Genomic DNA, 14824 nt, shown 5'->3' on the forward strand with positions numbered 1-14824 from the left:
ACGAACGATGTCCACAATTCCGCTCGTCCGTTTTAATTGTGAGTTCAGAAAGGTTCGGCCGCAATGCAATTTTAGTTCCACGTTTTCCATCAGGCTGGAATCGGCTCTTAAAATACATCACCCCATTAGGTGCCTCATAATTTTACTAATTTTGCAGCATGGAAATTGCATTGGATACGAGGAGCAGTGGTTAATGTATGTTATCTATGAGAATACCTACGAGTAATATTTTTATCCCTGGCACGTACCTATATTTCATTAATTATACAAACGATGTTTTAAATTGATAACTTCTATTTGTTCATGTAATATTTTCAATTACTACTTATATAAATTACTATGAAAATTTAACTGTTCCCTTGTGAATTAAAGTGGGTATGTATTCAATATTGTAGAATTTGTTTGGTTGTTTATTAATTCATTATTTTACTTATTTTATAATGTGTTGCTTAAATCTTAAATTCTGAATTTAGTAAATTCGATATGTAAATGTTCCATTTTTTATCTATAGTTTTGTAAGTTTTATTATGTTTGTTTATTCCTTTCTTTGTTTTTATCAATCAATAACATGTTCCATTTAAAATCATATTGATATTTTTAAACGTCAGTTTCATTCAGTGTTTCAGAGAAATGAATCAACTAAGTGTACCAAATAAAACAGGCTGATTAAGGAGAAAATTTTCTCTTGTTTATCTTGGCTAATTGTAATTTGCATGAAAACAATAACCGTTTTAAAAATAAACAAGGTGATAATAATTTTCCATGATAACTCGGTAAATAAACAAAAGACGACTGAACTCAACTGTAGCAAACAAAATACCGAAATGCGTAGCAATTTGGACGCGAAAACTGCGTGTTTCACGTCGTAGACGGTTTAGTGTTGCCAGGAGAGAAACTACGATTCCTCTGAGCGAGGGTATCTGCTCCTCAACTTTATGTTCATTTTATCTTTTCGACTGTATAGCGAAGCGGGGACTTGGCCAAAGGCCCTCCTGGGCTGCGTTAACTCTGCGGCCGGTCCCAACACCCGCATTAAACTTTAACACTTTTTTACACTTTCTATTATTCAAATATTAATAACGAGTTCTTTTTCTTATGGGGTTAAGTTTTATTTCTTTTTTGTCAATAGGATAATCTAAAAGCCCCAGATTAGTGGCCAGGGCTGTACCGCTATTGTTTTTTTTTTGATGATTTAATGTAATGTATACCTACATAATTTAAGAAGTACTTACAACATAAGTTATGGTCTGTTCTCACTTTCTGCTTCCAACTTCGTTTTGTTTCAGATATTTGTTTTATTAAATTATTAGAATCATAAATCACCCACATACCTGATTCCATACTGTCCGCATCCTCTGATTTAATATCAACTCCGTCTGTAACAAACAAATAACACATTAATGAATGATTATAATTGAATTAACTCTTCTTTCGGGATATTATTCGATTTCGAAGGTGAATTGTGACCTAGGTATTTGTTAATTATGTATGATTATTGATTACACATACACTAAAATCATTAGCGACATAAGTTTGCCGCTCAATTGTTTTCATTTTGCTTAATATCGCTCGCCAGTGACACCTAGGGATACCAGCCGTACTTCTTAAAAGTAAATAAGTATGTAAAAGAGAGAGGTTATATTTTTTATTTCGTCAGCGTCGTTGTGTCGCCGAGTGTGGCCCGGAGCCCCGAGGCGCGGTCGCGGTTGCGGCGGTTCTAATCCACTTGCGACTCCGGCACGCTCCCGACACTTTTCCGACTGTTTTAAATTCCTAATTCGGATAGGTGATCCAGTTTAAACTTTCTAGTCCAATTTAAGTAGTTCGACGTCCCCTCGAATTTGTTTCCAATATTTGTAGTATGGCTGCATACGTTTGTTACTCTTATTTCGAAACAACCAGCCACATAAAATGTTTAAAATGTTACCTATACGAAAACGGTGTTAATTAATTTCTTGAATAGTTATTTTTCCAGATTTTTTAAAATATTGCCTATACAGAGTTAGGTATTTGAAAACCAATTTACAATCCAAATAAAAAAAAATACAAAAAAAGCAATAAAGCTCAATGTTCTAATCTTGTACGGGCTGAAATACGAGGATCTCACAGTTACATTCTAACTTTATATCACTCAAATATAATTCAATAAAGCTACATCTTGATGAAATCGCTAATAAAAGTGAACTCTAGTACTAGTGAATAAAACTCAAAATATCATTTAGATGCGAGGTCTGCAAGGTAACTTTACAATTTCTATTCGAATTTAAAAAAATTAACGCTACAAAGCTCACTGGCCAGCAATTTCGGAAATAAAGTTTTTCAATAGAAAGGAGGCTGGTTCAATTATACATAGTGCTGCAGACATTTTGGACTAGTCATTGAGTTTTCACTTCTGTCGGCACTCCCGGAGTGCAACCCGTTGTTGTTTTTTTAATTTCGGGAGATTGGTAGAGGGTTAAAAAATCGTTAAGCAGTTTGTGGGTTTGGTCGTTTTTGTCCACCTTAATGCCAAGTATATTTTTGTATAACTTGATATAACACTTATTTGTAGGCATTTCTTAATCTGACGAACACAAGTTTGACGCCCAATTTTTACATTGTAACCGTCAGAAAAAGGAAATGCGTGCAAATAATTATTAGATTTAGTAATAGTACAATTTTAGCGTTAATTTGGACTAATATGACCAAATCCACAATCTGCTTAACTGTTTGTTGAACCCCCCACCAACCAAGGGCTCAACATAGATGGCTAAAAGGGGTAAAGGTAGACTACACGGGGTAGCAAGATATCACTCATACCTTAATCTGACGCGCTCGAGTAAACACAAAAATCCCCTCTGGGGCTCCTCTACTATTTATATTAACCGCCTATTTATAGCAACTTCAGTATAGTCCTTCTAACTTGAAGCCTCGTTCCAGGGTGTAAGATTGCAGGTGGATATTAGGTAATAACTCTTGGAAGCCTAACGCGCCCGCGAGCCCTGGGGACTGTTACCCAACGCCGCGATGCAGCCGCTCTACTAACTCTATGCTTTCAAACCACAGGATAAGGATGCGGAAATGTATTGTGTGCATGTTTAAAATATAGTGTATTCGTAGACAACTATGAGAAACCCTTAGGTCCCTTAGGTATATTTTTGCCATGTGCCCGTCCGTATGTTTGTCTGTCAGTGTGTCCGTCAGTTCCCTATTATCTTTATCAATCACGCCGACAACGTGGTAGTAAAATACAATCTTGAAAGAAAAACTAGGATACCTATACACGTAACCTACAATATATTCAGTCCGTAAATCGTCAAAACGTCTGAACAGGTACCTATTTTTAAATAGGAGCAGAATATTTATGTATAATGAGATAAACATTAGTATTAGAACAATACATAAATTGAACTCGTAAACACAGTATGTTACAAAATCGATTCAATTCTATTAATTATAACAATGAGTGGTCGATTAAATACGAATACGACAATAGCAGTATTAGTAGCGCCTGAATAGTGTAAGATAATAGAAGACAGGCAAGGGGCCTGTGCAACATTAATGATCGCAGGCGCCGCTCATTGCCGCGATTGGGTCTTGTGAATTAGTAACCCGCACGGGACCCGCGTGCCGAGCCGGCACGGAATTAATCTACAGAGTAACTACATATATCTACTTGGCTATTGTATAGTATGTTCGTAAAATTAATTGATTGATTTTATTTGATCCCTTTGACCGGCGTCTCAGCGCGTTGATGGACAGCCGTGTTCCATCCCCGAAACATGACACGTTTGCAATTAGAGATGCAACGGATAGTTATTTGGCCGGATACCGGATATTCGGCCTTAACATCGGCCGGATATCCGGTATCCGGCCGCCGAATATTCGGGCAGCGGAACTATACCTACATTTCGGTTTTTCAGGTGCGCATTCTGCAGGTTTGACCTGTTTACTAGTAAACGTTCGCGCGGACTCATTTCTAGGTACGAAATTAGTGCACGTGCAAGTCAGTGGAATGATAAAATTGTTTTAAATAATAGACAAGTACGATTATGACCGTGTCTGTTTCTTACATCCAATTGGTTTACTCCGAAATCAAGGAATGTTACTATCCGGTATCCGGCCGGATAGTAGGTCACTACCCGGTATCCGGCTGGATAGTAAAATAATGGCCGGATAGGCCGGATACCGGATAGTAAACGGATATCCGGTGCACCTCTATTTGTAATGATAAACAATATATCTTACTGTAATAATGAAAAGTAATTTAAAAAATGTTATGCATCCGAATTATACCTACACCTTACTGACACCTTAGGCACAGGGCGGACACGCCATACATCAAAACTCGTTTGCGTGTATATGTGTGAACGGCACGTCTGTACACGCGTCATTGTGTGAGTAAGTCGCTTAGGGCTACTATTTACATGTTTTTGAGTTCACGGAGCGTTATCGTTGTACTCGTAACGTAAATATCAAACATTTTTCTTCCTAAAATTAAAGAAACAAACATAATTTACAAGATGGTATTTTCTCCTAGATCCTTGCTATAATAAACTGTTCTATTCACAGGTCACAGCTAATATTATTTGAACGTATATGCGAACTCACCCGTAAGCCATAAAGGCCGTAAAATATTACGTAAAGTATGGTGCGGCAATAAATTACCAAAAATGTCATGTCGAATTGTCGATACACAATTAGCGTGGACTAAATATAAATAATTACAAAACGCTACTTTTTAATATATGTATAATAAAAATAAATGTTCTTTATTTCGTGAATTTGAAAAACAACCATACATCGCAAAATACATCGGCATTTTGAACGTTGCGTCATCGCGCCGCGGCGTTGCTAGCCGAACTGAGAGTATGTCAGGAGTCCGTCAGAACTCAGTCGCGGGGCGAGGTAATCCGAGTCGGGGCGGGGCGGTGCGTGTCCGTTCTGTATGATAGATAATACTATTACTTATTCTGTGCCTTAGGGCAACTTGCACCATCCCACTAACCCGGGTTTATGCCGTTAAACCGTTAACTCAGTGTCAAATTGTACTGGTACTGGTAGCCAATGTGGTAACTCCAGGTTTAACCGGTTAACCCAGGGTTAATGAAATGGTGCAAGGTACTAATTTCTTTAAATACAGGAGACTTAACACAAAAGCGTACATCCGCCACGCTATCGAATGAAATTTACACTAAGGGTACAGAGTACAGAGATTACAAAAGCCACCTTTGGTTGTTGAGGTACCTACTTGTTTAACTTACGGGTGGTTAATAGTACATTATTGTCGAGGCTCGGAAGTAGCTACTTGCAGGCTGAGGATTCGTTTTAAACGGACGACCTTGGGAGTCCGTTTAATTGAATCCGAAGCCAGCAAGTAGCCTTCCAGCCGAGTCATATATAGTGCTTTTCTCAAAAATGGTGCAAGAAATATAAATATCATGGAAATATTTTACAAAAGCAACGTTCTTGCATGTATATTTTGACAGAAAAAAGCCCTTGCCGCCTTTTTATTTTTTTAATAAAAGAAATAGAAGTGTATTTTTCTGCCAAATATACGCCAACCTATTTGAGACATCTAAATAGTCGCGGTACTAATCATCTGTTTGGCTGTTTAATGGGCCTGTGCCTTCATTTGATATGGTCATATCAACTTTTAAAAAGTTTGGAACTCGACTCGACAAAAATAATGGAATTTGTATGCAACATTGCAGTCCCAAAATCGAGACTGCAATGTTTTTAACTTTTTAATTTTTGACTAACCATAAACTACGCGCTTCGCGACCTATTTTTTAGATGGCAAAGTCGACTTTGCAGTCCATTTTTGAGAAAAATACTTTTTCATATATACATATGTTATCTAATGTGTTGAGAGGAGAGTCCAGGTGTACAGTTCGTCACGATGGAGATATTAAATATATCCCGGCGGAGTGGGCGCGGCGGGCGGTCGGAAAGCTCTAAGGCTGCCGCTAGATTTCCCGCGGGAGCCCGTTAATTTTCTGCCGCCTTGAGCATAGTGCCCCCTGGGGGCGCGCTACCTTTCGCACAGCCATTCAGACTGAAGGTGTTATTCCGACGTACCTGATATGGACTGGTGCCACTATACCTCTCCTGAGGAAACTTTTCACGAATAAAAATAACGGCACACGCTCGGAGACTACGTAAACCTCGTTAGTTACACGATACAGTGCACTTACCTACACTCCTGCCAACTCGTTGAAAATGAAAGTTGCGCTTTTAATTTTTCTTGTTTCTGATTTGCATATAATGTAAAGGTCATCAAATAGCAGGCATGAGTTTAGAGAAAATATTGAAATGCCTGGAAAGTTGGAAGCCCAGCGGTCGAACGTCATTAAAAAGTTTCCCCTACAAGTTACTGGGGCTTCGGTCACGTGTGTTGTCGGGTTGTGTCACCAGTTCATGAACACTTCAATTTGTAGTTCACGGACATTGTTCGATTACAATGTTTCTGCATTTTGTAATAAAAATGAAAAAAAATATGCAATACATCATTATTAAGAGGAACAAATCAAAAGTACCTAACTAGGTACTTTTGTACTGCCAACTAGCAGACCACGCTACAACTTATGTATATGTAAAACAATTCATATGGTAATAAGTAAATTGTAGAATAGTCTACATCAATAGGTAGGTAGGTACTATATCTACATCAAGGGCTTGCATGTATTATGTTATCGTATAAAATCGTTTTGTCGAAGTTTTTAATGAAATTAATTTTGAATCTACTGTAGTTAAAACTAGTTTTCACTACCTAATGAATTTTTCATGGCGATGCGGAACACTAGTGTTAGTTGGGAAAAGCGCGTTTTCACTAAAAACCGGTTTTTACGGTAACATATAAATACCTACTTTTAAATGTCTCGTAATAAAATTAAATGTGCTTCTTATATTTTATTATACCCCCACCCAAGACATCACGGAGACCTGATTGTGTTAGAGATGCACCGGATATTCGGTTACTATCCGGTATCCGGCCTATCCGGCCATTATTTTAACATCTGGCCAGATACCGGATAGTGGCCTTCTATCCGGCCGGATACCGGATAGTAAGATTGTTTGATTTTGGAGTAAACAAAACTGGAATAAGAGACAGTCACGGTCATAATCGTACTCGTTTATTATTTTATACAATTTAAATATTCCACTCACTTGCACGTGCACTCATTTCGAATCTAGAAATGAGTTCGCGCGAACGTTCACTACGAAACCTGCACAATGCGCACCGGAAAAACCGAAATGTAGGTATATTTCCGCCGGAAGAATATTCGGCGGCCGGATACCGGATATTCGGCCGATGGTCAGGCCGAATATCCGGTATCCGACCAAACAACTATCCGTTGCATCTCTACTAACTTGTCTTATGTAACTTCTAGCACCTATGCACTTTCACTGGTTTTGGTACCTACCCTAAGCTTGGCATATAAATAAGGCAAAGTTATCCGCAGTCATCAGCAGACGTTATCAAATAATACGAAAATCCGGAAATAAACAACGGAATTAGGATTAAACACCGTGCAATAGAATCGGTTTTCCCGTCTGCCGACTCCGATATCATTGTAACGAGCAACAATATCGGTAGTGGTGAGGCTTGCATGTGTGCGTGTGCACGGGTCTGGGGAATTCCCTCGGGACGGAAGGAACTGCGGCCGAAGACTGCCACCTGGGACCACCGCAGGGGGGGCGGGATAACATAGCGAGGGCTCTTATTAAGGCACTGTTGATGCCAGGACCGCCTAGCAATAAAACCTAAACTGGAATCCCATGCGTAAACGTTGAACACTTTCAGTAATTAGCAATTAGGTGGTAAGCAGTGAAACAACGCGGCCTCCGGTCGCGGGTCATCCCTTGCGGCCTGCGGCAGGCGGCTGGCGGCTGATAATATCTAAATGCCTAATGGCTGGTGGTCCTGTGACGAATGTATCGGGCGGCCGCCCCCCGCGCGTCGCTTCCCCCTCACCACTATGTGATAATTCCAAACGCTGCGGCCGCGCCACCTGGGATCTAACAGGGACGGATCTAGGTTGATTATTTTCCATTCTTTTCCAATGTTTTTTTCTACGACTGTTTATCAAGTACACTATAATCTGAAAATATACTGAAATTGAAAGTTCGTCGAAAACGGACCGTTAGTGGTGGAGTACCCAGAGAGTTGTGGTTCTTAACCCTTGGTAACAAGTAAAAACACTAATTACTCGTCACTAGGTATAGGAAAACAAAGCGTAACTTGTTTTAAATTGTTTTATTTTAATTAATAGGTTAAATTCCCTACAATGAAGACAAGTGGAGTCATATCTAATCAATAAAAGCGACTCAGTAAGATTTTTACGTTACGGCGAAACTGACCCCCAACCCCCAACCCAAGGGCATAAACTGTTAAAATAATAACCCTTGCTTTTCGCTTTCTGTAGTCGAGTAAAGACTGCAGAAATAGGCAGTGTTCGTTTAGCGCGCGTTAAGGGTAAAGTGCTTGCCTGCCAACCCGTTTACTCCCATAATCGGGGTATTCAGGTCAGCTAGATGTGACGAGCTCGTAGGAATGTTCGGCAGTGTCGGAGCGGCGCGCGGCGCGGCGCGGCGCCGCCGGCGTCGGCCCCGCATTCCGCATGCACCCGCCGATCGAACATCGGCATTTAATTACCCACGTACCGGACCAGGACCCGACCGACATTGCTGGCATTGTCCTGCTAACTTGCTCCAGAATAACTTACAAACGTTTGGCATTCTGCGATTGAGATATGCGGGGAGTTGTCGAATTGTGTATACTTTGGTGTCGTGTGGTGAAGGGTTCGTAATATGAACGTTAGACGCCTAACGCTACAAATATAGGCAGGGAATCGATGTTTACAAAATATGTTTGTTTTAGAAAAAAATATGCAAACGATAAATGTAACTGTAAAACTTAAAAAAATACTAAAACAGGTGGAAGAAGCACTACAAAAAATATATTGTGTAGAATATGATTTAACAATCGCTACCAATCATGTCGCCCGTTTCTTTCTCGTCGAGTTTTTAATAGAACACCAAGCCAAGATTCTGAGGAAAACTCGGAAAAACCTGACATTTTTAATATCGCACACGAATTTAATGAATTATAATATACAACAGCAATATGTAAGAATAAAGAGAAAATGTATTGCTGTGCTTGAGTGCGGTCCCTGCGGGCAGGTCCCTCGGGAGCGCGCCCGCGCGCCCAACTTCGGCTCCGCGCGCCCCCTCCGCGCGCCCCCCTCGCCACCGTAGAGAATACATTTTCGCAACACGAGTGCTGGCCTAACAACGACTCTGCGACAAACCACTCACTGGGAAAAATTGCTCATTCTCCTACGTTATGTGTTGAACATTATCCATTTGTTCGTTAGAACAAAGAGCCCACCTCGACGGCCATTAGAAAGCACTGAAAGAACCTACAATAAAATAGGAACAATAGCTAATTCGCTAAAATAATAAGTAGTAAGGGTGCCTTGAGGGAAGCGGAAAGTATCAGTCATATGAGAAACTACGCGATTGTCTCGACCGCTTCGTCTTTATAGGGGGCATTGAGAAACACCTCCACAGTAATAAACTCTTCCAGAAATCGACCGTCCCGACAGGCAAAAGTAAATAAATACCAGCTATAACATAAGTACATTTTGTTGCTCTAAGTTATTCTGCTTCTTACGACCGCCATAAAAGCTAAATTATCTAGGTGGCATAAAATTACAATGTCAACTGCGCGGGATGGTAAGTACTGTTTTAAAAACTCCTAAAGTCATGAAAGATAAAGTGGAGGTAACGTCGATGGGCCACAGCGGCCAATTTATTTATAATCTCGGGTGCAGAATCGGCTACAAATTAGCATGTAAATATTTGAAGTCCACGGAAGAAAGCTGTGGAGATTTATCGTGAGGAGCGAGCGATAAGCGAGGACAGGTCGTAAAGCACCGGGAGGCGCCGCGTTAGCCGCCGCAGCACACCCTTTGACGAAGTTGTAAAAAGAGCATTAAACCGCAGTAAAAACGCATCTCCCACGCTGGCGGCCGCTCACTCACGACCGAACCTCTACCGCCGACTCCTCGTTTTACTGAACCTTATGAATTTCAATGAAGATATAGTAATAAAGCCCACTCAATCTTCATCATTTTGCGTGAATATTAAAAAGCTACCCTCATTGGACTCAGCAAACTTCTAGAATTATTTTCAATGAAACTCATCAGATTACTTATTTATAAACTAATATACAGGGTGTTTGGTACATCGTTTGCCAAATTAAAACGGCATATAGGATGAGTCATTTGCTATCTTTTCATGCCTAGAAAAACAAAATTGGCCATGGCTTTTTTTACTACAACGCAAGTAAAAATTTGATACATATTTACGAAAAACTGGCATAGAAGTGAAAAAAAAGTGTGCGCCAAATTAAACATTTCTAAGCCTGAGAAGATAGCAAATGACTCAACCTATCTGCCGTTTTAATTTGTCAAACAATATAAATACTTAAATAAACATCCTGCATCCTATATTTTCCGTACTAGATATTAAAAAAGAAGAAAGATAATAGGTACACATACCAGCCATTTCAGCTTCCCATCGATCGGATGTCTCCATTTGATTTTCCTCCGCATCTCCGCTGTCTGTAATAAAACAATAAGCTGTAAGATTCGGAAGTGACTAAGTGGTGTAAGTAATGTGTGATATACGCATTCCCAGAGCTAATACATCACTTTATTAACAATTCGGATCTGTCACGTCACGCTCGCGCTCTGAGCTGCGCTCCATCGGAGATTGGAATTAGGCATACATACTCGCGTTCGCACCGCCATACCGAGCGACTAGAAATTAAGCTTTACGTACATTCAAGTCCTACGAGACTCGGTTTTAGGCTGTTACAGGTCGTTGAGTTAAGAGAACTTTAGGGAGCATAATCGGCAATCTGAAAATGTCAACACCGAATCTGCGAACGGAAAATATCCCCAAACAGGATACCTATGACGTAATCCTAGAGCCACATAGGTAAATGCCGAGACGTATCTTTGTTCACGTAATATTAGAGACGATGTTCCTATTCCTACATCGGAACATGCGACGCAACTGAAAATCGCCGTGTCGCCCAAATTTAGATACCTACTGTTATTAGCACTCTAGTAAGCCCTTCACTCGCATCCCTAGAGATGCGTAGGCAGGGCGAAGCAATAAGTCGATGATAATGTAAATGCATCCGACCAGGCTCCCATTCCCATTGTATATCGTGAGAAACGCTACGAATACCACTGTTAGTGACTTCGAGATCCTAAACAATTGTGTACCAGGGGGTCTGGTTTATGATGGTTTTTGAGAGTTTTGTTGGGTAACTGTTAATAATAATGACGTTCTTCGCCCCCTTCCTTAAGACAATCCGCCAGAGGATGTCACTTTTTGAATCGCATAGTCCAATTCTTTCTTTCATATCAAACCGCACTAGGGTCAGCATTCGGTTCGACAGGGTGTTGAGACGCTTTAAAGATTTGTCTTGGCACCGACTTAAAACATATCAATTGCAAGCGCATACAAAAGGGATAATATTTTACTTTATCCATTTTGAACTCGGTTTTGTGTCATTACCTTTTTCAGAACAAGTTGCCCGATACATTTTTTGGAACGTACCCTGATATCAATATCAGATGTCATACAAATATCGTTCATTTCGCTCGTACTTGTCCGGTACATGTATTGGCGCGGGCGAGACAAACGATAAATAAATACATATTCTAAATAACATGATGCAAATACATTATAATTATGTACTCGTACCTATATCATTCTAATGTCAGTGTATGATCGAATTAGCCTGATCGTCTCTCCGTATTAAACTTGCTAATATTTACTCTAACTTGAACAAATACCTAGTCGGTATTCGGCGTGCGGCGACTAATCTGACGATAGATGAGATGTGCCCGATGCGCAGTGAATTGTGTGTGCCAGCGAATGCGCCTGACACTTGACAAAGTGCTGGGTGCGGACGCCACCGCAACTGCGATTAAATCAATTTTCATTGAGTTATTGCTCCGATACTGGCTACCGCATATTTTAAAACGGCCATCTCGGTTTGCGCATCTCCATATGATCTATTCGCACGAGTATGGATTAAGTGGACGGTAACTATTGTTTACTCAGCTATGTGATTAATTTAGTATTTAGAAGACAAGTAATAGTACATTATTGTCGAGGCTCGGAAGTAGCTACTTGCAGGCTGAGGATTCGTTTTAAACGGACGACCTTGGGAGTCCGTTTAATTGAATCCGAAGCCAGCAAGTAGCCTTCCAGCCGAGTCATATATAGTGCTTTTCTCAAAAATGGTGCAAGAAATATAAATATCATAGAAATATTTTACAAAAGCAACATTCTTACGTATATATTTTCACAGAACAAAGCCCTTGCCGCCATTTTATTTTTTTTAATAAAAAAATAGAAGTGTATTTTTCTGCCGAAAATACGCCAACCTATTTGAGATAGCTAAATAGTCGCGGTACTAATCATCTGTTTGGCTGTTTAATGGGCCTGTGCCTTCATTTGATATGGCCATTACAACTTTTAAAAAGTTTGAAACTCGACAAATAATGGAATTTGTATGCAACATTGCAGTCCTAAAATCGAGACTGCAATGTTTTTAACTTTTTAATTTTTGACTGACCATAAACTCCGCGCTTCGCGACCTATTTTTTAGATGGCAAAGTCGACTTTGCCGTCCATTTTTGAGAAAACATATTTCCATGAGGGGAGGGGAAAGGTTACTTAACTCTGAGGCTTAATTAACTACTGTACCTACTAATTGTAAGACGGAACTTAACAAAATGCATTTCTAAGGAAATGGCGGTATTTATTTGCGTTTACATGCATATTGGAGACGTACAGCGTTCTGAACTGGACTCTAACCCTAAATATGTGTGCACATTAAGAACAAAATTTATAGAGTCTGGCTACCCAAAAATTGTTGACAGATATTTCGTTGTTGTATCACCAATTGTCTATGATTTAAAAAAAAGCTAAAAGTCAGTTGTCAATTTATGTCATTCATTCAAATTGTTTTCGGTTTATAAGGGATATATTTTAAATAATATTAATAATATCTATACTGAGTGAGGTTCGCAATATTTTATTTAAATTCGTAAATAATTACGACAATGTGCGAAGTCGACGTGTAGCGTTATATAACGAAAAACTGCAATGTTTACAACTCCTTAACAAATGTAAACAAATTAGGTGGTTGGTGCTCTATAAATATTTTGATACTTAGCATTTAGCATATTTGGCATAGTAAAGTACTTAAATGTATTTTTTTTGGTGATGGATTAATATTACGGTATTATCGAGCAAGGTCTTATTTACACTACATTTCATTTTTCGCCTTGTTACAATGGTATATGGTGAGAAAGTGTTAACATATGTGTTTATCGTTGACAGCAGGTACTTTACATAGTGGTAGAAATTATGTGAGCTGACTTTGCGTGCACGTTAACGTATAGTTAACTTTATATCCTTAGGTACCTTGCGTGTACATAGAAAATCAAAAATATTTTCTAGTATCAAAACTATAATTCCTACTACACAAAGTGTGACCAGCCCAAGATTTTTTGAATTTCCCGCCAAACATTTAAGTAAAATTTCAGTAGCCAGACTCTATGCGATAAATTTGTGTCTATAAATCAAATAATTCAAGTATGTCAATCTTATGGTATCAAAATTACAAACGATTATAAGCATAAATCATGTCAGTATTACATTGTGTTAGTACAAGTAAGGAGAGACATATTAATATTGTTATGAAGATTACAATAGAATAACAGAGAATTACAATATCTAACAAAGTGCTTTTATAATACTAATTTTAAATTTAGGCAGATTATTATTAAAGATGTCGAGAGAAGGATGTTTAGCAACTGTGTCATTGTACAAACGACACATTCTGGTAACGGGATTATAGTAAGACGTGTTGTTCTTGAAAATTTGTAGCTGGAAGATTCTGTGTGAGGGGTTTCGTGTATACGTGTAATTAGGTTAAGTTGTGAAAGGAGAGAAGGACAGTCTATGTATGAGTGAATGATTTTATATAGAAACAATAACTCGCTGCATTGTCTCCGTGTCGACAGATATGACAAGTTGAAATATTTAAGCCTACTGGAATACGATCTGTATGTGCGACCAAGCTGAGATCTATAGCAAAGTATATTAAGGAAACGCTTTTGCACCCTTTCTATATTTAGCATCATACACCTTAAAGAACCGGCAGTTTATGAATATTAAACCCACGTGAAAATTCTATGTGTATTTAAAGATAAAATGTAGGTAGATATTCCCCGGGTAATCTGAACGTCGAATGTGTTCTACAACTTTCGCGTACCTATTAGATGTCTCTCACAAATTGCGCATATTATCAAAATAAAATAAATATATATAGCCTATTTCATTCCGTACTCTAAACTATCTGTATGCAAATTTTCATGACAATCGGGTGCCCACGGGAATTTAGGTCGCATAATAAACTTACTCACTTTCACATTTATTTAAGTACGTAGAAGAGGATGACCTATTACTCAAAAACTTTATTTTTTTAAATTCTTATAAGATTTATAAGTACATAACTGGAATTCATCGTTCACATAGTTACTGTGAGTTTGAGCCACAGGGGTTGGTCTGTGGTTTGAGCATACATAACCTCTTTCAATCCTAATAGACACGCTGTATGTCATTCACACTTCGACGTCTACAATTCGCATTGCACGGATTGCACCCATAGCTGCGACGCTGGCCGGCCGTACGTCATCTGTTATCTGCGCCGTGTGTCACTGTCCGCTGCTACAGTCCACAGCAC

The 14824-nt window shown here is 39.2% G+C and overlaps 1 protein-coding gene and 1 long non-coding RNA gene across 2 annotated transcripts in view; one reads left to right on the forward strand and one right to left on the reverse strand.

Moving 5' to 3' along the window:
* The window catches only part of LOC134680049 (zinc finger protein 423 homolog), an 83303-nt gene extending 72580 nt beyond the window's left edge, over nt 1–10723 (reverse strand). The window contains exons 1-2 of the mRNA XM_063539042.1: nt 10548–10723; nt 1332–1376 (exon numbers count right to left, since the gene is read on the reverse strand). Coding sequence (XP_063395112.1) covers nt 1332–1376; nt 10548–10584 — 82 coding nt within the window. The 5' untranslated portion in view covers nt 10585–10723. The remainder of the gene's footprint in view (nt 1–1331; nt 1377–10547) is intronic.
* Nucleotides 1–14824, forward strand: part of LOC134680127 (uncharacterized) — a 297055-nt gene that overhangs the window by 143976 nt on the left and 138255 nt on the right. The gene's annotated exons all lie outside the window — the stretch shown is intronic.

This window comes from Cydia fagiglandana, chromosome 3 (assembly GCF_963556715.1).
Source record: "Cydia fagiglandana chromosome 3, ilCydFagi1.1, whole genome shotgun sequence".
In the NCBI taxonomy this organism is placed as follows: Eukaryota; Metazoa; Arthropoda; class Insecta; order Lepidoptera; family Tortricidae; genus Cydia; species Cydia fagiglandana.